The 21260-nt window shown below is 32.6% G+C and overlaps 1 protein-coding gene across 1 annotated transcript in view; it reads right to left on the reverse strand.

Annotated features, from left to right (window-relative positions):
* Positions 1-21260, reverse strand: part of LOC129959630 (magnesium transporter NIPA2-like) — a 39986-nt gene that overhangs the window by 5368 nt on the left and 13358 nt on the right. Inside the window, exons 3-5 of the mRNA XM_056072503.1 lie at positions 20118-20174; positions 17204-17294; positions 3363-3523 (exon numbers count right to left, since the gene is read on the reverse strand). Coding sequence (XP_055928478.1) covers positions 3363-3523; positions 17204-17294; positions 20118-20174 — 309 coding nt within the window. The remainder of the gene's footprint in view (positions 1-3362; positions 3524-17203; positions 17295-20117; positions 20175-21260) is intronic.

The raw sequence follows: 21260 nt of genomic DNA on the forward strand, positions 1-21260 counted from the left end.
CGACATTTCATGACAATGGTTGCTGGTGATTGATCGTCTCTTGAAGATTTGAGGAGTCCCTTCATAAAGGAAAAAAGTTAACATCTGGATGTTTTGACCTTCTCCCTTGAAGACATGGTGAATCTATTTGAAACGACGACACACATCTGTGGCTTTTCACCTGGATACAAAAAATGACCAGACACAATGACTCTATTAGTAAAAAGGATCCACATCTGGTGGTCTGTAGGCACTTAACTACACTGCTTGACAACTGCTAAGGAACAAGTGATTTATGCAAAATTGCATCTCAGACAGCTGACCAATAAAAGACAATTCAAGTTGAGAGGGCGTGGTAGACCAGGACTCGTTATCGGTATAAAAGACATTGCATACAAGCTCATGGTTCATACGAAAATTCATGTTCAAAGAGCAAAATGTCAGCAAGATATCATTTGAGTGCCTACGATCGTGGGCGAGTAGTTGGACGACTGGAATCAGGTCAAAGTGTCACCACTGTAGCTGCTACAATGGTGTATCAGAGTGTCATCTAGCGATTAAAGAAGGCCGCTGAAGATGGAAATGTTTTGCAAAAGCACGCCCGGGGTTCGTGGTAGGAGCACCACACCTTTAGAGGATCGCTATGTAGCCCTCGTGGCAAAAAGGAAAGATATTTAACTCCTGGCCAGATAGCTGCAAACCTTGCAACCGCTACCGGTAAGCATTTTTCTTCAAGAACTATCTCACGACGATTAAATCAAGTTGATTTGTATGCACGGAAGCCTGTTCGTTGCATCCCGCTTCAATCACACCATCGTCGTGAGAGATTACGGTGGTGTAAAGAACATGTTGGGATATCCAAAATTGGTCTAGAGTGATGTTCTCAGACGAATCTCGTTTCAGTATGACAAGTGATTATGGCCATCAATTACTGTGGAGAGAGCGTGGAACACGTTATGCACAACAGTTTGTTAATGAACGTGATCGGTACGGCTCAGACGTCATGGTGTGGGCAGGCATCATGCACAATGGCAGAACACCGCTTCACATCTTTGAGCGAGGAAGCGTTATATAGCAACGGTATTGCAGAGAAGTCACTCTGGATCATGTTCGCCTTTTTAGGGGTGCTGTAGGTCCAGACATTTTGTTTACGGACGATAATGCGTGGGCACATAGAAGCGTTGAGGTATCGGACACACTGCAAAGTGAAAATATTGTCCGTATGCAATGGCCTGCTTACTCTCCCGACCTAAATCCCATTGAACATGCCTGGGATGCTCTTGGCAGACGTGTTTCACAAAGAACCATCCCTCCCCGAACAGTGCAAGAGCTCAAAATAGCCTTGAGAGAGGAGTGGGACAATATCCCCCAAGAACTCCTCGATAATTTAGTGGAGAGCATGGAGAACAGATGCAAAATCTGCATTAGTGTCCGTGGTCATTACACATCTTAATAAGGTACTCATGTCTGCATCATTCTGACCTGAAGATCAATTTTTGTGGGGCTGTTTGGAAATATCCAAGGAGCATCTTTTTAATTTTTAAGTTTTTAATTATTCGATGTGTCGATATCTGCACCATTTTGCACTATAATAAATGCACATCCTCCCTACTAAATATGTACCTAGTTTCATTTCTTCAATCATTGTCTGTACTTAATTATTCCGAAAAACATAACTGTTCCTTCCTTAGCAATTGTCAAGCAGTGTATGTGTGGGAAAACGGGTGACATTACATCTGGCCGGAATGCCAATCATCGCGCGAGGAAAAAGGGGAAACGTTACAACGAACACCAAAAAACAATAAGAGCAAGAATCCAAACGAAGAACTATTATTAGAATGCCCTACCATTCTAAGAACTGAAGAAAAAAAAATTAAGTAGGTATGCCATATCAATTACATTTTAAAATCCTTCAGTCCTATAATTCCTGTTCTTCTAGAAATTCAGAACAAATGTGCCGATTCTGCTAGGGTTTTGCTATACAATTAGAATGTCGCATATCGTCCTTTAATTAATTAATTCAACATAATGTAGATGGTTAAAATATTCTGACTTCCAAATGTCTGCGCTTAGTAATAAACAACATATAAATTAAAACTATTTGTGAATGGTTAATTTAACAAATACTTTTCAGGAAAAATGCCTTCAAATTTAAAATGATTTTTCTGATTAAAGGTTAGATTATAATTCAATTAAGAGAATAAATATTTATTTTTCCATAAAAATGAGTAACACATGAATTAAAACTATTTGCAAATCGTTAATTTAATTTAAAAACACATCAAGAATCGAACACTGCCTCACGGATATGAAGCAAGGATGTTGACTACCGTGCTGACAGACTACTTATTAGTATATAAGCTATACCACAAATCCCAAGGCTGTTTCTCAAAATTGACTAGCTATTAAGCTTCAATATTTTTATGAATGTGCATCCTAAAAGCATACTAAATCTCATCTCCAACTCACTTTTTCAATCCGCGCCCTCCCCTTATGAGGGAGTATTTTTAGCTAGCTTTCCATTCTATTGTGCTCCAGCCGGCGGCCGAAGAACGAGCGCGAATTTTCAAAAAAATAATCATGACCTATACAGTCGATGTCTTATAGCATGACACAGGTTGCACCACCCCGGAGACGGCCCTGAAAGTAATCACCAGACAGGACAAGTCTGGAACAAAAAACTGAATACATAAAATAATGAATTGCGGCAGACATAAACACTGAGAAGTAAAATAAGTACGAATAATTGGACAATAAAATAAATGAACGTAACTGAGATATTCAAAATATTATAGAATTATTATATAAAAGAAAATTAATTGATCTAAAGAATGATAACATTAGATGCCGAAAACACTAAAATTCGTGTTTCCGCGGAAATGCGTCATGTTTGAAACCGTAACACATAAAAAGTTCATCGAGTGTGTGTGTGGAGGGGGGGGGGACACGGCCCTGTAGCCAAATTAAAATATATATATATATCGAATCCTACATCAATATTAAACGTATAACAATTTGTTAACGCCAAAGAGCAAAAAGTAATGAAACTGTTTAAAAATTGAAACAGTTAATATTGTCCATTCGGTCTATAAAGTTCCGATTTCAGTTCAAGGAAATATGAAGTTAGTTGAGTTTTCTGCGTTAAATCGATTATATAACTGTCCTAAATTTTCATAGTAATTTATTCAAATAAATATGGAAATTCATTTATATTATTTTTTATATAAAACATAATTGTCATACAAATAAATATTATGGATCCAATATTATTAATTATTAAATAAAGAATAACTACTCACTATATGCAATATATATAAAAAAAACTATTAAAAGGTTTTTCTCTCCACATCTGTTCTATTGCATTATACTTGCTACATACATACCTGGTTCTAGAAGCAGCTCTCCAAGTCTTTCTATACTGTCTACAGTACCCTCTTTAGGTGAATGCAAAACAATAATGGTAGAACCAATGATACACAGAAAGCAACCAATTTTACCCAACAAATTAAGTCTTTCTCCCAGAAACTTTGAAGAAAATATAGCACTAAAAAGATATATTTAGAATTAATTTTTAAAAATTTAATAATTAATATATATTTTATATAATTAATAACATAATGATATCCAAGTTACTTCGATGGAACTCTCAAAGTCGGGCTTAATTTTAATATACAGTTTAGCGGTATAAAATAAAGTTTAACAAAATAATTAAAACTTTAAAAAAAATCCTCTTGGCAAGCTGGAAGCCAAAGGCAGATTCCTTTGCATCTGAGTTACTATCTGGCAAAATAAATTGTTTATGTTAGAAACAGTCAAAATTAAGACTTGAAAATCACTTTTCAGCCCCTGAACATCCAAGATATTGCAGTTATCGAAAAACTTTAGGTGTAAAAGTTATTTGTCTTAATGAGGCGCTAATTTGTCTAAGTGAATTTATTTTTCCATCTTCAATATTAAAAAAGTTATAGCGAAATGAAAATTTCAATCCTCAACCATTTACATTCCCTTTGAGCTAGATAGGCCACTTACGAACTCGCCCGAGATTTTTATATTTCTAATAACATATTCCAAGCCAGTTAAAATCCAAACAAAATTACTCTAGTTATCCTGTTCACAAGATAACATGTGCAAAGCGTTAAATTACATATAACTTTTGAACGAAGGGTATTTTGGGTTCTAGGGACAATGATCGGTGAAGAACTAGAGAAATTTTCCCGAAGTCTTGTCTTGAGAACCATTGCAATAGATGTCTTCCTATAGAAATCTACCAGAAAATTTTGGAATCTATTAGGATTCAATAGTAAAACATGAAAAAAGCACGACCAAAATCATAATTTAGCCTTTCTCATAAAGGGCGAGGATTCTCCATTCACCCTCGTTATAACTGTTCCTATCTTGTATATTTTATCTCCACTACATAAATAACCGTGAATAGGGTGGAGAGGGAAATACCGTAAAAAGCTCGCATTCTTTGATGTTCTTTTAAAAGTTCAAAATTAAATTAAAAGAAATACAAGGAATTTCTCTTATCGACATTTCCTTAATCTAACAATACAAGACTAAGTTATGGCTGAATATTTTATAATCTTTTGAGAAGACAAATTAATCTCAGTAATAAAAATAGATGTGGCAATTAGAAATGCATATTTTTAATATCATAGATCACTAAAACTGCTAATTGAGTAACAGATTTCATTCCCATAGGCAAAATACGGCATTGATATGCCTCCTCATATATGGCATTCCCACAGGCAAGTGACATTCTCTAAAATCTACGGCTAAGAATATCACCGCGATTTTTAAAGAAACAGACAAAGGCTTTACATCTTGGTTGTCCAAAACAGCATTCAAATTGTTTTGTGTTATACAGAACAAAAAAACTATCAAGCAGTATATCATTTTTGAGCAAGATATCCGTATACGAGAAAATTTTTTTAACTTGCGTCATTTGCAATTAGCTTAATATTGCTGCTCATGAATTTTCAAATCAAATAATATTGTAACGGAAATCGTAGGGTGAAAGAAGTCCGATATGCTAGATAACAGAAAATGGCGATCTATTTCACGAATACTCTCTAAAACAAGAAGCACCTGTAACAAAACATAGCCAAAACATACACAATAAACAGCATTTGAAGAAACTAGGACACTTTGGACATTCGACAGCATAAGCAAGCATTATATAGAAAGCTGTAGTAGCGTTAGCAAATAGAGAACCCGCTCTGCAATCAACACTCCAAAGAGAATTAACTGAATAGCTTCAGTTTCTCGCGTTTGTTTTAAGTTTTCCGAAAGAGCATAGAATTTTCCAGAAACATTTCCAGAAATCGAGTTCTTGCACCTTCCAGAATCTTCACTTCTCATCAAAGTCGGGAATCATTGACTTAGTGTCAATTAGGAATTGCTGTAAATCTCCTTCCAACTATGACACTAACATGGCAGGGAAACGATATTACAGATTCTCAAAATTGTTTCCCGTTTCGGACAGCACATCTCGACAATCTCATAACTAATCAGTAACCTGGTATAGAGTAGTCGATTAATGTGAATAACTTTTGGCTTGGGAATGAGCTACATCTGCAGTCAGTGATTCGAGCCCCATTTCGTCCTGTATGTGCTTCTTCAGAGGAATCCTAGTTGTTTTAAAGACTATAGTTTATAAACAGTTTGTGTCGGCACTTTTTGCGGTGATATTTGAGTTGGCTTTGGACTCATTTGAAACTGTTCCCCTGCCATTTAGTCTTTGTAAATGTTTTCTCAATACTTTGGGAGTTTTTCAGTATGCTGATTTTTAGGACTTTGTGCCAATTTCGGGAGTGTTTTTCACAGGTTCATCATCTTTGAGAGGATTTAGGTTTTTTTTTTTTTTTTCTTTCTGAGACTGGATTATTTTGAAGTGTGATTTTGCCCTAATTGATTTATTTTTATACTGATGTGTGCAATTTAGTGTAGTTGACATTTTTAACATATTTTTCTTGTGTCTTAGTGTTGATTGTAAACATTAGTGTGTTTTTCAAATAAATTTTAAAAATAATAAAGAGGTTTTAACTGTTTTTTTATTAATTGAAATTTTTATGTATATTTTAATGCTCTTAAGAGGTTCTTATTGATCAACTTTTTTTTTAAATTTTTAATGTGGGTTTTGGTTGAATTTCTAAGTGGATTAGATTTTGATTCTTATATTCTGGGATTTTTTTAAATTATTTTTTTGGGATTTTTGGAATGATTGGATCAACAAGGAGTAGGACAAACACAGTTGCGATGTATTGGAGATGGCTCCAGATTCAGGATATTTTTTAGATGCCTTCGCGAAATTTGTGAGAGATATTAAAAATGAGGATTACACTGATGGGGGTTGGTGAGATGGCATTCCATAAATTAGTGGAGTTGGGGATCAGTGCCGATGCCTTCATAAAATAAAATGTTAAAACTGGAAAACACGCGAGAAACGAATTGATAAAAGATTGCATTTTTTATTACTTTCGTTAAGGACTTGTACTTAAAAATTAATGAACAATAGGCTCATATTTCTGATTTGTAGGATGCTTTAAGGTACAGTATGGGTGTCACGCTTGAGTTTAGAATTACGGATTGTCAAATTCCGGTGGCTAACAACGCAACATACATATGGTGATAGAGAAACTATTCCTTCTCTGATTGAGGAACAGTGTAAGAAACACCGAGAGAAGAAGAGGAAAGAGATTAGATAATATGCAGAAGTGACTCGCTATCTTCCTGTTATTGCATTTAAACACCTTCGCATAAGTAAACACCAAGAGGGAGTTCTACTAATTAAATCAAAAATAAAGAAGTGCAACAAATTTGAGTCTAACAAAGCCATCGTTGTTGAATAAATCGAAAGGGAGAACTCAGTTATTGGAATCCGATGTATGACAAGACTGCATGAAGAGGGTGTCAGAAATGTAGCAGCTAACGCTGATGTCATTCAAACTTTTAGAGATTTTCTAGCGGAAGACGATGTCATCGGCAGATAATATGAATTGATCATTCCCACACAGGGAAAACACCAGATTATTGTCCACAACATGTATAAGGAAACGGAGAAAACTTATTGGAGTGTCTCTCACTTATTGTCTAAATATATCTCGCTGGGGGATTCAATAACGAACCTAACATTAAACCTAAAATTAAAATTTCAGACGGGGAGGTTTTTTTTTTTTTTTTTTTTTTTTTTTTTTTTGTTAATGGGTATTATTAGCCAGGTCTTCCAAATTTTGCAACATTTTTTAAATAAGATTTCACTTCCAATTTTTAAAGTAGAAAATAGCCACATTTATAGGTGTCAAACAGTGTAGGACTGTTTACGCTTCGGATCTGTAAGAGTGATAGCGAGAAAAAAAATGGTGAAGTGTGGCGAGGTCAGGGGGGAGGAGGAGCAACATAAATAGAAGGACATTAGGTGTATTAACTGTTTCAAATCCAACAACCGATAGTGGCACTAAGCAGTCTTCCTTCGATCAAAGATGCCATTCCTATCTCACACAAAGGAATATCATGGACTCGAGGGCAGACTATGGCTGTTAAAATTTTAAGGGGGATAAAGATTAAAAACCAATTACTGTGAGATTGCGCACTTTGGGCATTCATGACCGCCAGGAATCTCGAGTTTATTTTATTACTATCAGGATCCTTATTTAGCTCAAGGGGAGTCTCTATCAATCAACTTCAGTTGTAAAACTTTTACATCAACGAAAAACAAAGCAATTTTACAAGATCGCCCTATTCAGAGCACTCTGTAGCTGTAATTAAAATACGGATTGATTCGAAAATTTGTAGACAGATAGAAAGGATGCGATAAAAGATTCCGACAAAATAATAGTTAAAAAATTCGCTAGGAGGTGCTTTATAGCCAAAATGCTTGAAAGACATGCAGTAAATAACTGTGACCTATTTAAACATTTTCAAGCATTATGGCATTTAAAATAAGAGTTTTAAAACTCTTATTTTTACAACTGAAGCATTGTGATAGTCGCGCAAGGAATAAAAATTAAGGTATTGCCAGTGAAAAAGAAATTGATTTGAATAAGCAGATGGATTTTGAGTAAATTCTGGTTATAAGAAAAAGAGGAGATTGAGTGAGTAGCATTCTTTCAGTCACAACGGCTATTGGTTTACAAGAAAAAACATTAATCATGAAACTGTTTTAAGAAAACTAGGTAGGTGCAATAGCAATCTCCATGAATATTGACATCGAAAGAAGTTGCGACAGGGACCAATGTCCCCACAAGGTGCGGGAGACATGATATCTCGATTTGAAAAAACCAGTCATTTCGTTATGCGTTCAACATGGCAGAGGGCGAAAGCCTATCAGTGCAGAAGTCGTTTCAGAGGTAGCAACGGCCGTTGTCGATCAGTCACTGAAGAGTGTTCATGGAATCAGTAGAGCACGTGCAGTGTCACATGAATTCGTCGTATCGTATAGAATAGTGTGGTAATTGTGGAAAAAAATGCACATTTTTCTGTATAAGATCAGCCACAGCAACTGTTTGATACCGACACTGACCATAGCTTATCTTTTGCAACGGCTGTATCGCTTATCTTCAGTAATGGACTTCCGATATCAAGATATGATCAACAGTTTTGTCATACATCGATTTCAACAGTGACAATGGCTTGCATTTACTACTTTTATGCAGGATGGTCCCCCTCCACATAATGATTTTGTGTGCTGAGGTTTTTGCGCCAACATTTTTTCGATGACAGGGTGATTAGTCAGTCCTTTCCCACTACTTAGCCAGTCCGTTCTCCCGATCTAACTTCGTGTGATTTTTGGTTATAAAGCCATTTAAACAGCTTTGTTTATCGGGGGAATGTTGCAACTTCGGCTGACCTGAAGGCGATGAAGGACAGGCGATGAGCTGTTGAACACATCGTTCACGTTACACCTTAATGACGGAACTCACATTGAGCAATATGCTTTATATCGCTAAACAGTCTATAACAAATAAACGATGCCTGTATTGAAATTTGCAGTTTGTTTTTATTATATGAATCAAGGAACTTGGTTGATCTCTTCCGGATTAATGTGTATGTAAAGCAATCCAGGGAATGAAAGAATCGACCAGCAAGCAAAAATAGCGCTTTTCAGGTGAAGATCTATTATTCCCGCTCTCAGTTTTTATACAAAATATAGACCAAATCAATATAATAAATCATAATGGTTTTCATACAGGAACGCTTAAGATTCCAAGTGGGAGGGTTAGGAAATATATTGAACGGATGGATAATAAAATGCTTGTGCACAATAAATTTTTAATTTACATTTAAAAATTACACGGTCCTTTTCCTCCACTATTTAAATCGCTCAAAAATTTTAAATTTTTCATTATGTGTTTGTAGGAATATTGGAGATGCAGACCACTACGTTTTTATTTACATTTATACCAAAAAATATCATTGAATAATCCTGTAATCCAGCAAAAAAAAATTACATGGTTTTCAAACCTCATAAAAATAAGAAGGTTTTAGGCTTAAATGTGTGAGGCTAAGATCAGCTCAAACATCTGCTGATCACAGACCAAGACTACAGACTCCTAAACTTTGGTTTTATTGATTTCATTTGGACTTTTCATAATATAACAACTTCACTGCACGTTGTTTTAATTTATTATACCCGTGGGTATCTTTTGCAGAATATTCTCAGCCCTCCCTCTGCGACGTACCCCGACAGGAGTTCAGTTCAAAGAACTTTCTCCCATCCCCAGTGTAAGACTTTTTAATGAAGAACAAGTGGAGGAAAGTGGGGAGAAGACGAAAGGAAACGGGGTGAAGGCGTGGCCGACGGCCACGGTGAAGGAGGACGGCAGATCCCAGGACGCTACTGACACTGAGGAAAGAGGATGTCGAGAACTATAATGACAATGCATTTAATACTTCGCTGTGCATAACTATATAAAGAATACTACTTTAATCAAGACATTACAAATAAAAGATGTACATAAATACCGTTTAGTCACTGACTAAATTTTTAAATGCTTATATGGTTTTTATTTAAGTGCAGAAATGCGATTGATACGTTTTGGAAGTTTTACGGAGATTACATGACAAATATTTTATGATTATTTTGATTGAACGGATATTTTAAAAACCTTTATTCATATTTATCAACTTATTTAGTAATTTCTTAAATTTGCAATTTTATTACATTTTGTATTTGACTTTTTAACCACTCTCCGCTTTTGGTCTCTTATTTTATCAATTTGAAACAAGTCGGTCACTCAACGACCGAAGTTTCTTACATCGATGTGGCGATTAAGAGTTGTCCTTACTGATAGTTTGTGCAATTTCTAGTTCGTCCCCCCCTCTCCAGATTTAACGGATGTGATATCTGTTGTTTTTAGTAAGGCGTTTTATACAACTGTCTAGATCTCTTGAAATTTAATTGGAGGCGTTGGGTTCCTTTATTTTTCTTTTTCTTTTTTAAATCTTTACTCCTTCTTTCCCAGTTCAGTTTTCAATTTTAACTCAAAATTTTTTTTAAATATATATCTTTTTTATTTTTAGACTTGTGTGTGCCTCTGAGTATAGTATATATCAATTATTTTCTTTTTGTGTGTGTTTGTAGTTACGAAATTTGGTATTTATAATTTTCTATTTCTGTGAGTCAAGTGTTTGATATTTCTAGTTTATTTCTGTGTGCAGTGTATTTGTGGTATTTCCTGGAGGATAGTGGATTATTTTTTATCTAGCATACTATAAAATACAGATTTTTACGTTATTCAATTTTTTCCATGTGCATAAATGCCCCCTACTGGCCTAGTACTACTTATAATTGATTGAAAATAAAGAATGAATCTCCCCGTCTTGCGCCTGAGTTCGGCCCTGGTGTTACTTATTTAGTTTAAACTCTTTTTGCCTAAGCCCTGGAGAGGTAATAAACAATGCCCGAGTTGCGCAAATAATGTTACTCTAAAAGTAAATAAATAAAACTTAATTATATTAATATTGGTCACACGTGGGAGGCGCTCCGCCATCCTCCTGACCCATTGGTTTTATGGTGATTTTGCATTAAAAAATAAGTTTTTTTTAAAAAATTAAATTTATATAAGTCTGGACCCTGCATGGAGCTACGAGAATTTTTTCTCTTTCGGAGTGGTGCTGAATCAATTCATGCCATTCCGTGAGACAATATGAATAAGTAAGCTCAAACATGTCGGAATCTCTTACCACCAAAGTGAGTTGAGTCACGGAACAAATCGAAACAAAATGAAACGTACTGCTTTCTAGACCAATCGTTTTAACTACCGGGATTGTTAAGGACAACGTTCCTATTTAAGACTCAATACATTTTTCCCTGTAGACTGGGTATGACCGAAGACCATCCACACGGTGCTGCAGTTCTCCGGGGTACAATGAGGATGGTTTTCCCTTCTGATCTAACTTAAGGCCTTAAATCCTATTTGTGTATTTCGGGTCAGAGTAGGTACTTAAATACCTCTCCGTCGCTTCGAGCTACACATATCGACCCTTCTTAAAATGGTGGTCTGTCACTCTGAAATCGTAACGAATCTTCATTCGTTTATTGGACAGATTAATATGTTCTCTGGAAAACGCACGTACATTTTTTAAACGTATCTCTAAATTATTCATATATTCATTCGGTGAGGTAGAACGGATAATCCAAAAAGGATATTACAGAGCAATTTTAATGTTTGACCAAAAAACTCAATATGGTATCCATCCAGTTACTTCCATGGACCACCCTTCTGTAGATCAGAAGAGGCAAATGTGTGTTCCGATCTTTGTGATTCTTGGAAATAAATAAAAATGATTTAAAATCGTTCAAGTTTTCAGAATTCCCCAAATTATTGCATATCAATAGAAAGCGCGGATTCAAAGTTTATACCTTGCTCCGAATGAAGCATCATAAATACGCTGTAATGCAAAAGCTAGCCTGGAATGAATTCCTCGGTCACAGTTGAGGCTTCCTGATTCGAAATGGAAATTCCTTCAGGGCTACTTGGTGAAACGGTCCATCAAAATTTGGACAAATCGATTTTCCACAGAAGTTACAGGGAAAGATCTTAAAATATCTAAAACTATTCTTTAGAATGGTGCACTCACATTTTAGTTCTACAAGCTACCTTTAGTTCTTGCTTTAGGTCCTTTTTGGGCTCTGGAAGCACCAACATCGGAAGGGATTTCATAGGGCAGCCAGGCTTTATTAAACAGAGAGCAGTTGGCATAGGTCAGGCTAACTAGTCCATACCCATCGGTAGCTAATAAATAAAGGCTCTCTCTTGGCTTCAGTCAACAAGTCTCTATCTCAATTTTGTAAAATGGGTAAAATGGTTGCCTGCAAATCGAGATTGTAGAGTTTTCTCGATAGTCATTGTATCAGGCAATTTACCAGCAGGTATTTCCTGCAGACTTTCCGCCTCTGATCCTCAGAGGAAGGCCACAAATTGATTGGCTTTCGTAAAATCAGTCCATCCATTTGTAGAACTCATAAAATTAAACTGCGTCTTGAAAACAAGCCATGATGTTTGTCCACCGATTGTCAAGGGCTAGATAGCCGGTCTAGAATATACAAGTCCTAAACACCAAGGGGTTCAGTCGCATCTTAATGTTGCTGTTCTTCCATTGGTCTTCACCCTAAGCTTCTTTAACCTCTCTTTTCATATCGTGGACAACATCTTCATTCTTCTTATGCATGCATATCAATATTACCTTTAATTCCCTTGACTTCAGCTCTCATCTCTTCTTTTCCAAATAGGATAAGATATTTCTTCTTACCCTTGCTCCATTCTATTTTCCATTTTCTCTTGCATTTCTTCGTGCCTTTGCTTCATTCTATTTTTCACTTCGTCTGGTTCATTTCACATTTCTTAATATCCAGTTTCCGCAGATTTCTTTAACTCAGCTAACAAAGTAATTATATTGATGTACTTGGGTATCTCCGTTTGAGATCTCGTCAACATTATACAAATCTCACTTCTAACACCAATGTTATGGAAATCTCCGGTTGCTGTAAGATGACAGAAGTCCGACACAACAGATAATGGAAAACGATGATTCATTTCCCGAATATTCTCGAAAACTTTGAACACAGGTAACAAAAACAAAGCTAAGATGTACATAGAGAACAGCGCAAAAACTATCAAAACAAGCAGATCAACATATTAAATCTTTAAATTTTAAAAAATAGTAGTAGCGCTCAGTATAAAACAACTAAACAATTCGCCCTGATCAAAAATTCCAGAGAGAGAATCAACTGGCAGTTTTAAAGTCATCATATCCAAGAACAGAAATATCAATTTTATGCTTATGATTTTATATGTTGTTCATTATGGTTATTTCACTAAAACTAAGAATATATTTACATAAAAGAACTGTCATTTCTAAAATTTTGTCCTTTCTAACAGGAAAAGACTTTCGTTGAACATAAGATTAGTAATATAGAAATTTAATATAAAATTACATTTGGTAGTATTTAAAACATAATGTTTGTATGATATGAGTAAAATTTGCATATAAAGTGCGAACTTTCTGTGGTAATTATAATTACTTGAAAGCCGGTAATACTATATATTCCTCTCTAAAATACATTTTTATAATTAATCATTTAGTTAAAAAAAATTTAGTCATAGAAAAGTGTTTCTTAATTGTCTTCCATAGTGAACCCCAAATTCATCTGATTTTATTTCCAACCTAAAATGTATCTTTACATATGAAAATCAAATAGAGAATGAAGCCTGTTAAAAAAAAAAAGAAAAGAAGAAATAGTTAAGCATTATTAAGAAAAAGCTGCTTTCCCTATTCCTATTATAATCCTTTTCCCTTTTCCTATTAGGCTGCTTTCCCTGCTATTTCCTATTCAAAACAGTGTTTCTCAGTTCCAAAAGACATTTGCATGGTTTTATAGTAAATTGTTGCATTATTGTTTCGCATGGTTTTATTGTAAATAGTAAAAAATAAATAAATAAACCATGAATATTTATTACTAAAAGGACAAATTAATCAGAAATTTCATATATAAAAAAAGAAACAAACAGAATAATATAAAAGTAAAAATAAAGAAATGCCTATCAAATGATTTTTAAATGTATGATAATATACAAACATGGTTTTAAAACATAAAATTAAATTTTATAAAGTGCTTTACATTTATTTGCTATGTATAAGAATTTTTTTTATAAGGAGGAGAGGGAAGAGAAGGAATATAATAAATAATTTTCTTCAAGTGTAGTAAAATCTCTTTATCAAACTAGCTGGCAATATCAAAATAAAGTATTTTAAGAGACACAAATATGAAATTCAGGCTTATGAGATAAAATAAATTTGTATTGATTGAGTGAAGAAAAAGTGCATGTTAGAATGGTTATAGACAATTCTATTCTCATCACATTCTCACTTGATGACAAAGAAATAATCGAACATGTACTGGGAAAGGAGTAGGATAACATAGATGGAGAAATGAAAGAATAGAACTTGCAGGCCAAGAAAGTTAGGTGGTAAGAAATAAAAGATGGCAGACATTTATAACATTTGCTGTGTATATGGTGTTATGAAGTATAACTGTACAAACAACCAATTTTTGAAATTCTAGAGGCTATCTTGTAAACTAACAAATATTAGAAATTGTATATCATCAGACTAAGAAATGAATAACTTTCAAGAGATAGTAAGCACTGCAATTTTAAAATATGGTTTAATTTTGTTTCCTTAAAATAAAGAGTATGTGTGTTTTATTTTCAAATAATTTGTTCAGTATTTGATGATATTTATTCTATCTCGAACATCAGATCGAAAATTATGACAGGCTAATTTCGTATGCTGCAATCTACTCATGACATTACAAAACAAAAACAAATAACTCTAATGGTATTTATTCAATTATCCGAAAAACCTCTTTCCAGTATCGGCGAAAGCACATTGCTGAGAGATTATACTGTTATACAAATTTATGTATTTCGAAGACTGTAAGTTTCTACAATTTGTTATAATATAAGGCAATGTGGGCATAAACTTGTATTTATGGACGATATCGATCAGAAGCAATAAGATCTAAAGTTGAAATTTTTCACAGAATAGAAAAGTCATAAAATACAGTTAAACGCCATTTTTTTGAAATTTTGTCTCTCATTTATATTGATAGTCGAAAACATTTTTATGGTTCGCTTTTGTTACTGACATTATCTACAACATTTCCATCTACTGACAAAGGTAGGTGTACCAGTTGCATAAATAAAGGTGCATTTCAAAATTTAATAGCTTCATTTTCAAATCAATTTCTAGTTATTGCCAACCCAAACAATGCAACCTTACACTGTTCAGTACCATAAAAAAAGACTTAATTATTTAACAAATAGAAAAATTATGAGGGTGGGGCGAGGATAGGTAATCAAATGCAAACATAACCAGCAATTCATTCAAACTAGTTTAACTGAATAATTTTTTTTTCAATAGGCTAATTTTTACAACAGAGAGAATTTTAGTGCAATAAGACAATAATATGGAAACGACTGCAAGAAAAGGCAGTCAACAATAACACAACATAAATTATCATCATTTTCACTATGGGTGAATATACTAAAAATATATACATCAATTGGTTATTTGTATTTTTTAAAAATCATGTACACAAACAAAGAAAATATCCCTGAATAAACAAAAGAAATATATGAATACTGTCAACAGTTATCAGAAGATAAATAGGTGTATTTCATTGCATTCCTATGCAAATGATAGAATTTCAAAAGCTTTTAGGACTTATTTTAAAATATTATAATTATAGTTCCACAGAATACTCTAAACAAACAAAAATATACAAAAGAAATATCCTTTATTTTTTTGTATTTACCTAGCTGAAAATATTTTAATGCATGTAATTCATAATAAGTAAACTTTACAATAAGTGACCTGTTAAAATTAAGAATTAATCTTTACTAGGTAACAATCAATTCTGAAAATGTAAATGACAAGTATATATAGTCCATACATAATGGGCATTTTTTTTCATCATTTTCTGAAGAACTAATTATCTTAGTTTATTTTATAAAGTATGCATGCCTTTCTAAGGTATTACTGAAAAATTACATATGAATACTTATTAAATATCTTTCATTAAGCATGTCCTAAATTTTTAATACTAGAAGAGGACACAGCAATCTTCATTAATTACCATTTTCATCGATTTCAGCACACTTCTTAATTATTTACATATTTATTACACAGGCCTGCGATGAAAAAAATACAAGGGAATTGATAGCTGAACTTCATATATATTTTTTGTACTGAAAAAAAAAAAAAAAGATAATGAAAAATTTCTATTGTGTCACATTTTTTTTTTTTTTTTTTTTGAAAAATTTAATTTTACTTGGATTTTTATGGATTACTTGGATTTTTACCATAAAAATTTTTTTCGGCATAGAATTTCATCCCTCCCTTTCTGTCCACCATTTTACTGCGGTGAAACCTACACAATATCGATTACTATTGGATGTTAATACGAGATAGGCTTAAGATTGAACATAAAAGAATGTCGAAAAGAAGTTTTAAAAGAAAAAGAGTACTATTTAAATAGAAACTTTTGTTCAGTTTAAAATTTATTTCAAACTTTCATGTACACACGCATAATATTTGCTTCTCTTGGTCAGTTGTCTATTTTATGTAAATAACCTTAATAAAAACAAATTAAAATAGCATTTTTGTGATTTTTTTTTCTAAAAAATACACCATAATTTGATGCAAAAAGTTTAAACTCAAGAGAACTTATTTTTTTCTCTCGACCAGAGGCCACTCGTACGATTTTGCAATAGTGGTTTTCATTCACTTAAACATATAAAAAAAATTAACCGATTGCTCGAAAATCAATTTGCTTCAACAAGAATCGGTTTTACATAGATTTAAATGAATAGAAAGCCATTGTTACGAGATAGCACATGCAAAATTGTTCGAGAGAATTCTTTTTAAAATAGGATTTTAGCAAAAATATCGATATCGATTTTACAAAAAATAATCCTGACTTGATGGGAAAAAATGGAGGCCATTTTCGAAATCAGCACACGAAATAACATAAAAATCAACGAAAACTTCTCTTGTATTTTTCAAAAACTTCAATTTCGCAGGCTTGTGTTATGGTTTGCTACAGTACATTAAATTTAAGCAGCTGATATGAAATGATGTCATACACCTTAAAGTTTAACAGACGATGTATAAAAAAATCCAAAAAGACAAAACATAAAAAAATATTATGACTTACCTTACAAGAACACTTAGACATCCAAGAGGAGTTACGAGACTAGCTGGTGCAAATGCATACGCAGCAAAATTAGCAGCTTCACCAATACCCACTGTAGGGTAAATAGAATAGCATTTAAAACACAAGTCATACTTTGCTATTAATTGTAAAATTGTCCATTGCTAATAATTATAAAAATGAAAAATTAATCCATCTGTTGGGACTTTGTAGAAAGACAGACTTACAGCTACCAAATTTGGTACAAGTATTCTTTAGATACTGAAATCGAACACTTTGCAGCCCTTTTATTTTCAAATTTTATATAAAATTAAATTTGATTTTGGAATTCTTTTTCACAATAATTCCAGAAAGAATGATCATATAAAAAGATATGAAGGGAAAAAAAAGTGAAAAATTTTTTTTTAATGTTATTTGCATACTATAAAATTTTAAATGCCTAACGATCTAAATCAGAGATACACGCGGTCAGCATATTTTGTTCCCTTCTCATAGCAAGAATAGAAAGTATAAGCCAATGTAGCATGACCAAGTATCCAGGATTAGCCTAATGACACCAATTTTTTATTCTTTATCCCAAACTGTTCCATTTATTACTTATTAATAAATAATTCACATATGAGAAGAAAAATATCCTATATTTAATATTTATAATTTAATAAAATTTTGATATATTTTGTATTTCTTCATGAAAATTTTCTTTTTTGAATATCAAGCAATGCTACTTTCACACATTACAGAATACACAAACATCATTCCAATTATACTAGTTTGAAATCCTTGACTTCTATTTGATTTTATCAATTTTTTAATTCCATTCCGATTAGATTTCAAAACAATCTTTCAACGAAATCAGTAAATTAAAAGTAGATGGAATCAATATTACATTTTAAAAGTTATAGTCCACCTCAGTATTGTTGGCGCTCGACGGTTGAGTCGAAAACATCGAATTAGCAGGAAATGGGGAGGGCCATAAAAGCAAGCCGCAAATCAAGGTTTCCATAGTTGGCGCATTAGCGGGGGGATTTGTCTCAAGTATTCAGTTAATTTTTTTTTTTTTTTTTCAGCTTCTATGATACGATATTTGTGAAAATAAAAAGTCGTGGCGAATGAAATAATACTACAGTTATATGGCTGAATCAATCATTTATCTTATGATTTAATTAATTAATTATTATATGATTAATTCAGCATTACTATAATCAATCAAGATAGCTGGTATTTGCATATGCAGTTTCAGACTTTATATAGATTCCCAGGAACTTAGTGAGAGGAGGGGATGAGGGGTGACACCGCTCCTCCTAGATTTGGCTTCAAATCGGTAATAATTCGAACGTGATATTTTAACTTGAACGTGATATTTTAACTTGAACGTGATATTTTATTCTGAACTCGAACGCGTATTATACGGAACTCGAACGTGATATTTTATTCTGCAATATCGATGACATCTAGATAAATACGATTACATTGTTAAGAGAAAACAGTAAAATACTCGAGTATTCCGTGAAATACTCAACTACTTCCTCCCGAAAAGTAATTCAAGGTTTAAAAAAAAAATGTGTTGCAACTTTATTGAAATAATTTAATCGAAAGAAAAAGCTGTTGCTTCTCTGATTTTTAGAAAAATCTTTATTGCCTTATATAATAAAATTCAATATTATTTAATCAAGTTTTACATTAGCCAGATGAAATTTCATGTTATTATGCATTAGCTTTCAAACCAAATCATTTTTTCAGAGATATTTTTGTCTTAATTCTATCAAAAACAAAGAATTTCTAATTTGAATATTAACAATCTATAATATTTAAGCATCATAAGAACCGTCAATAGAGAAAGTTATATATACTAAAAAACCAGGATGCAAATCATGCAAAAAAAAAAAAAAAAAAAAGCCACAAAGCTGATGAATGTTCAATTTTACGGTGTTCTAGTCGAAACATCGGTCGCTTCTGCAGCTCTTTTGATCCTTTGACAAAGTGGGATACTTAATTCGTTTTAAGAACATTCATTTTCAAAATACCTCAAAACATTCATAATTATTTTTCTTTCTTTGGAAACAATGCGATTCCCAGGCATTATGGCACTGATATTTAGATGGATTTAGATTAGAAATATAAGAAGTCGGAAAAGCACCAATAAACGCAAGGCACTCGCAAAGCCAATCGTAAACAAATAATGACGCTTCACGAAGGAAACTTCTTTCGCCAACGCATGATTATAGCAACCTTGGCTCGTCTTGTTTCCAACCCGTTTTGAAGTGGACTCGTCTGAAGTCGAACGCCAACAATCGTGAGGTGGACTATACTATGTCTTTGGTCAACTGATTGTTTACTTTCATAAATCTGTATAAGATCAAACATTTCTGCATCGTATAAAATTATTTTTTAAATACCTTTCTCAAATCTAGGCTAGAATTAAATGAATTAATTACCTCTCTTTTTTATATAACACTTTTTTTTCTTTCTAATGTTACTTTTTCTTGAAATGAAAATAAAACTTTATTTACTTTCCAGACATGGACTGCTTTCAAAAATAATTATTTTGTTGAGTTTAATAATTTTTATTTCAAATTATTTCAGTGAATAGCTTTAGCTTAAAATAACTACAATAAAATATAATATTCATTATTTTAAACAGTTAGCACATTTTCCATTTTTTTAAAAATTCAACAGAATTAAAAACAAATGAGTAAATCAAGCGACCCCTCAAGACTGCTAGAACTAATATAATGAACATAAGATATAACATTAAAAAAAAATCAAATATGCAAATATTTAGCTTCCTTCCAAAATTTCAAACAGAATCAATCAAATTTCGCAGCTATCTTACAAGTGAATATATTATTTCTTTAAGTTTATAAATATTACACATAATGATTATTGAATATCAAAAACATAATTCCACACTACTTACTAGAAAGAAGCCCAGCCCACCAAATCCATTCCTTTAAATAGCCATAACCCCCTAAACCTAAAAAAGGAGGATATACGTTTAGTTACAGGATGAAAGTAGCTAGCATCTTTTGATAATAAGCAAACTTCAGAGTACTTGAAATTGATTTGGTTAATTTCATTTCAATCATTTTTTGCATTAAAAGTTAAGATAAAACTATTATGATTGTACATAAAGCAATTTAATCAAGTAAATAAAATAAGACAATGTTTTGAACTGAATATGCTGTATACAATATAATAAATGTCACATAATTTAAAATATATCTAGCAATTTTAAAAATTATAGTAATATTTCACATAGTTTTTAAATTCTGCAATTGAAAAACTAGCATTTAAAAGACACCAATTAATTAGCTTTCTCTGTCTTCTTTAAAGGAAATAAATTCCTGTTTCCAACAAAGATTTCATGGCTTGGAAAAGGTTTTAGAGTTAATTTTTACAAAAATTAAAGTAAAAAAAAACTAATAAATATTTACCTCATCATGTTTCTCAATATTTTTATCAAGGAAAAATGTATATATACCAATAACGATAAGATAGTAATAAACATAAAAAGTGTATGTCCTGAAGAAAATTTTGATTCAGAATTCAAAACATTCAAATACATTCTTTTAACATGGAAGACTAATAGATGACTGCAATTCATTTTGATTGTGTTTTAAAGTGAGGCATAAAGCCAATAAAGGTAGCATTTTTTATTTATAATCTCATGTGAATGCAATTTATTATGTCATGAAACTAACACTCCTATTTCTCTTCATTGATTGCACAATTTATTTCTTAATTTGTAGATTCAATTTCAAGTTCTTGGATCCTGAAAACTATTTGCGGGAAAAAAAAAGATAAAATATGTCTTTGTATACCATCAATTGGTACACTAAATAAAGTATGTACAAAATAAAAAAAATAAATTAAATACACTCCATTTTCTCGCACTGTAAGGTATTAAATGCATAGAAGGAAAGATAACAATCCTTGTTCATCTGTCATAAAATCAGAGGCATAAATTGGAATTTTTTTGATAAAGCAATAAACACAATTTATCAATAATATTATTATGTATTGTTTTACTAAGATTTGAAAAATCTGGAAAAAAATTGCT

Source organism: Argiope bruennichi, chromosome X2, assembly GCF_947563725.1.
Source record: "Argiope bruennichi chromosome X2, qqArgBrue1.1, whole genome shotgun sequence".
Taxonomy (NCBI): Eukaryota; Metazoa; Arthropoda; class Arachnida; order Araneae; family Araneidae; genus Argiope; species Argiope bruennichi.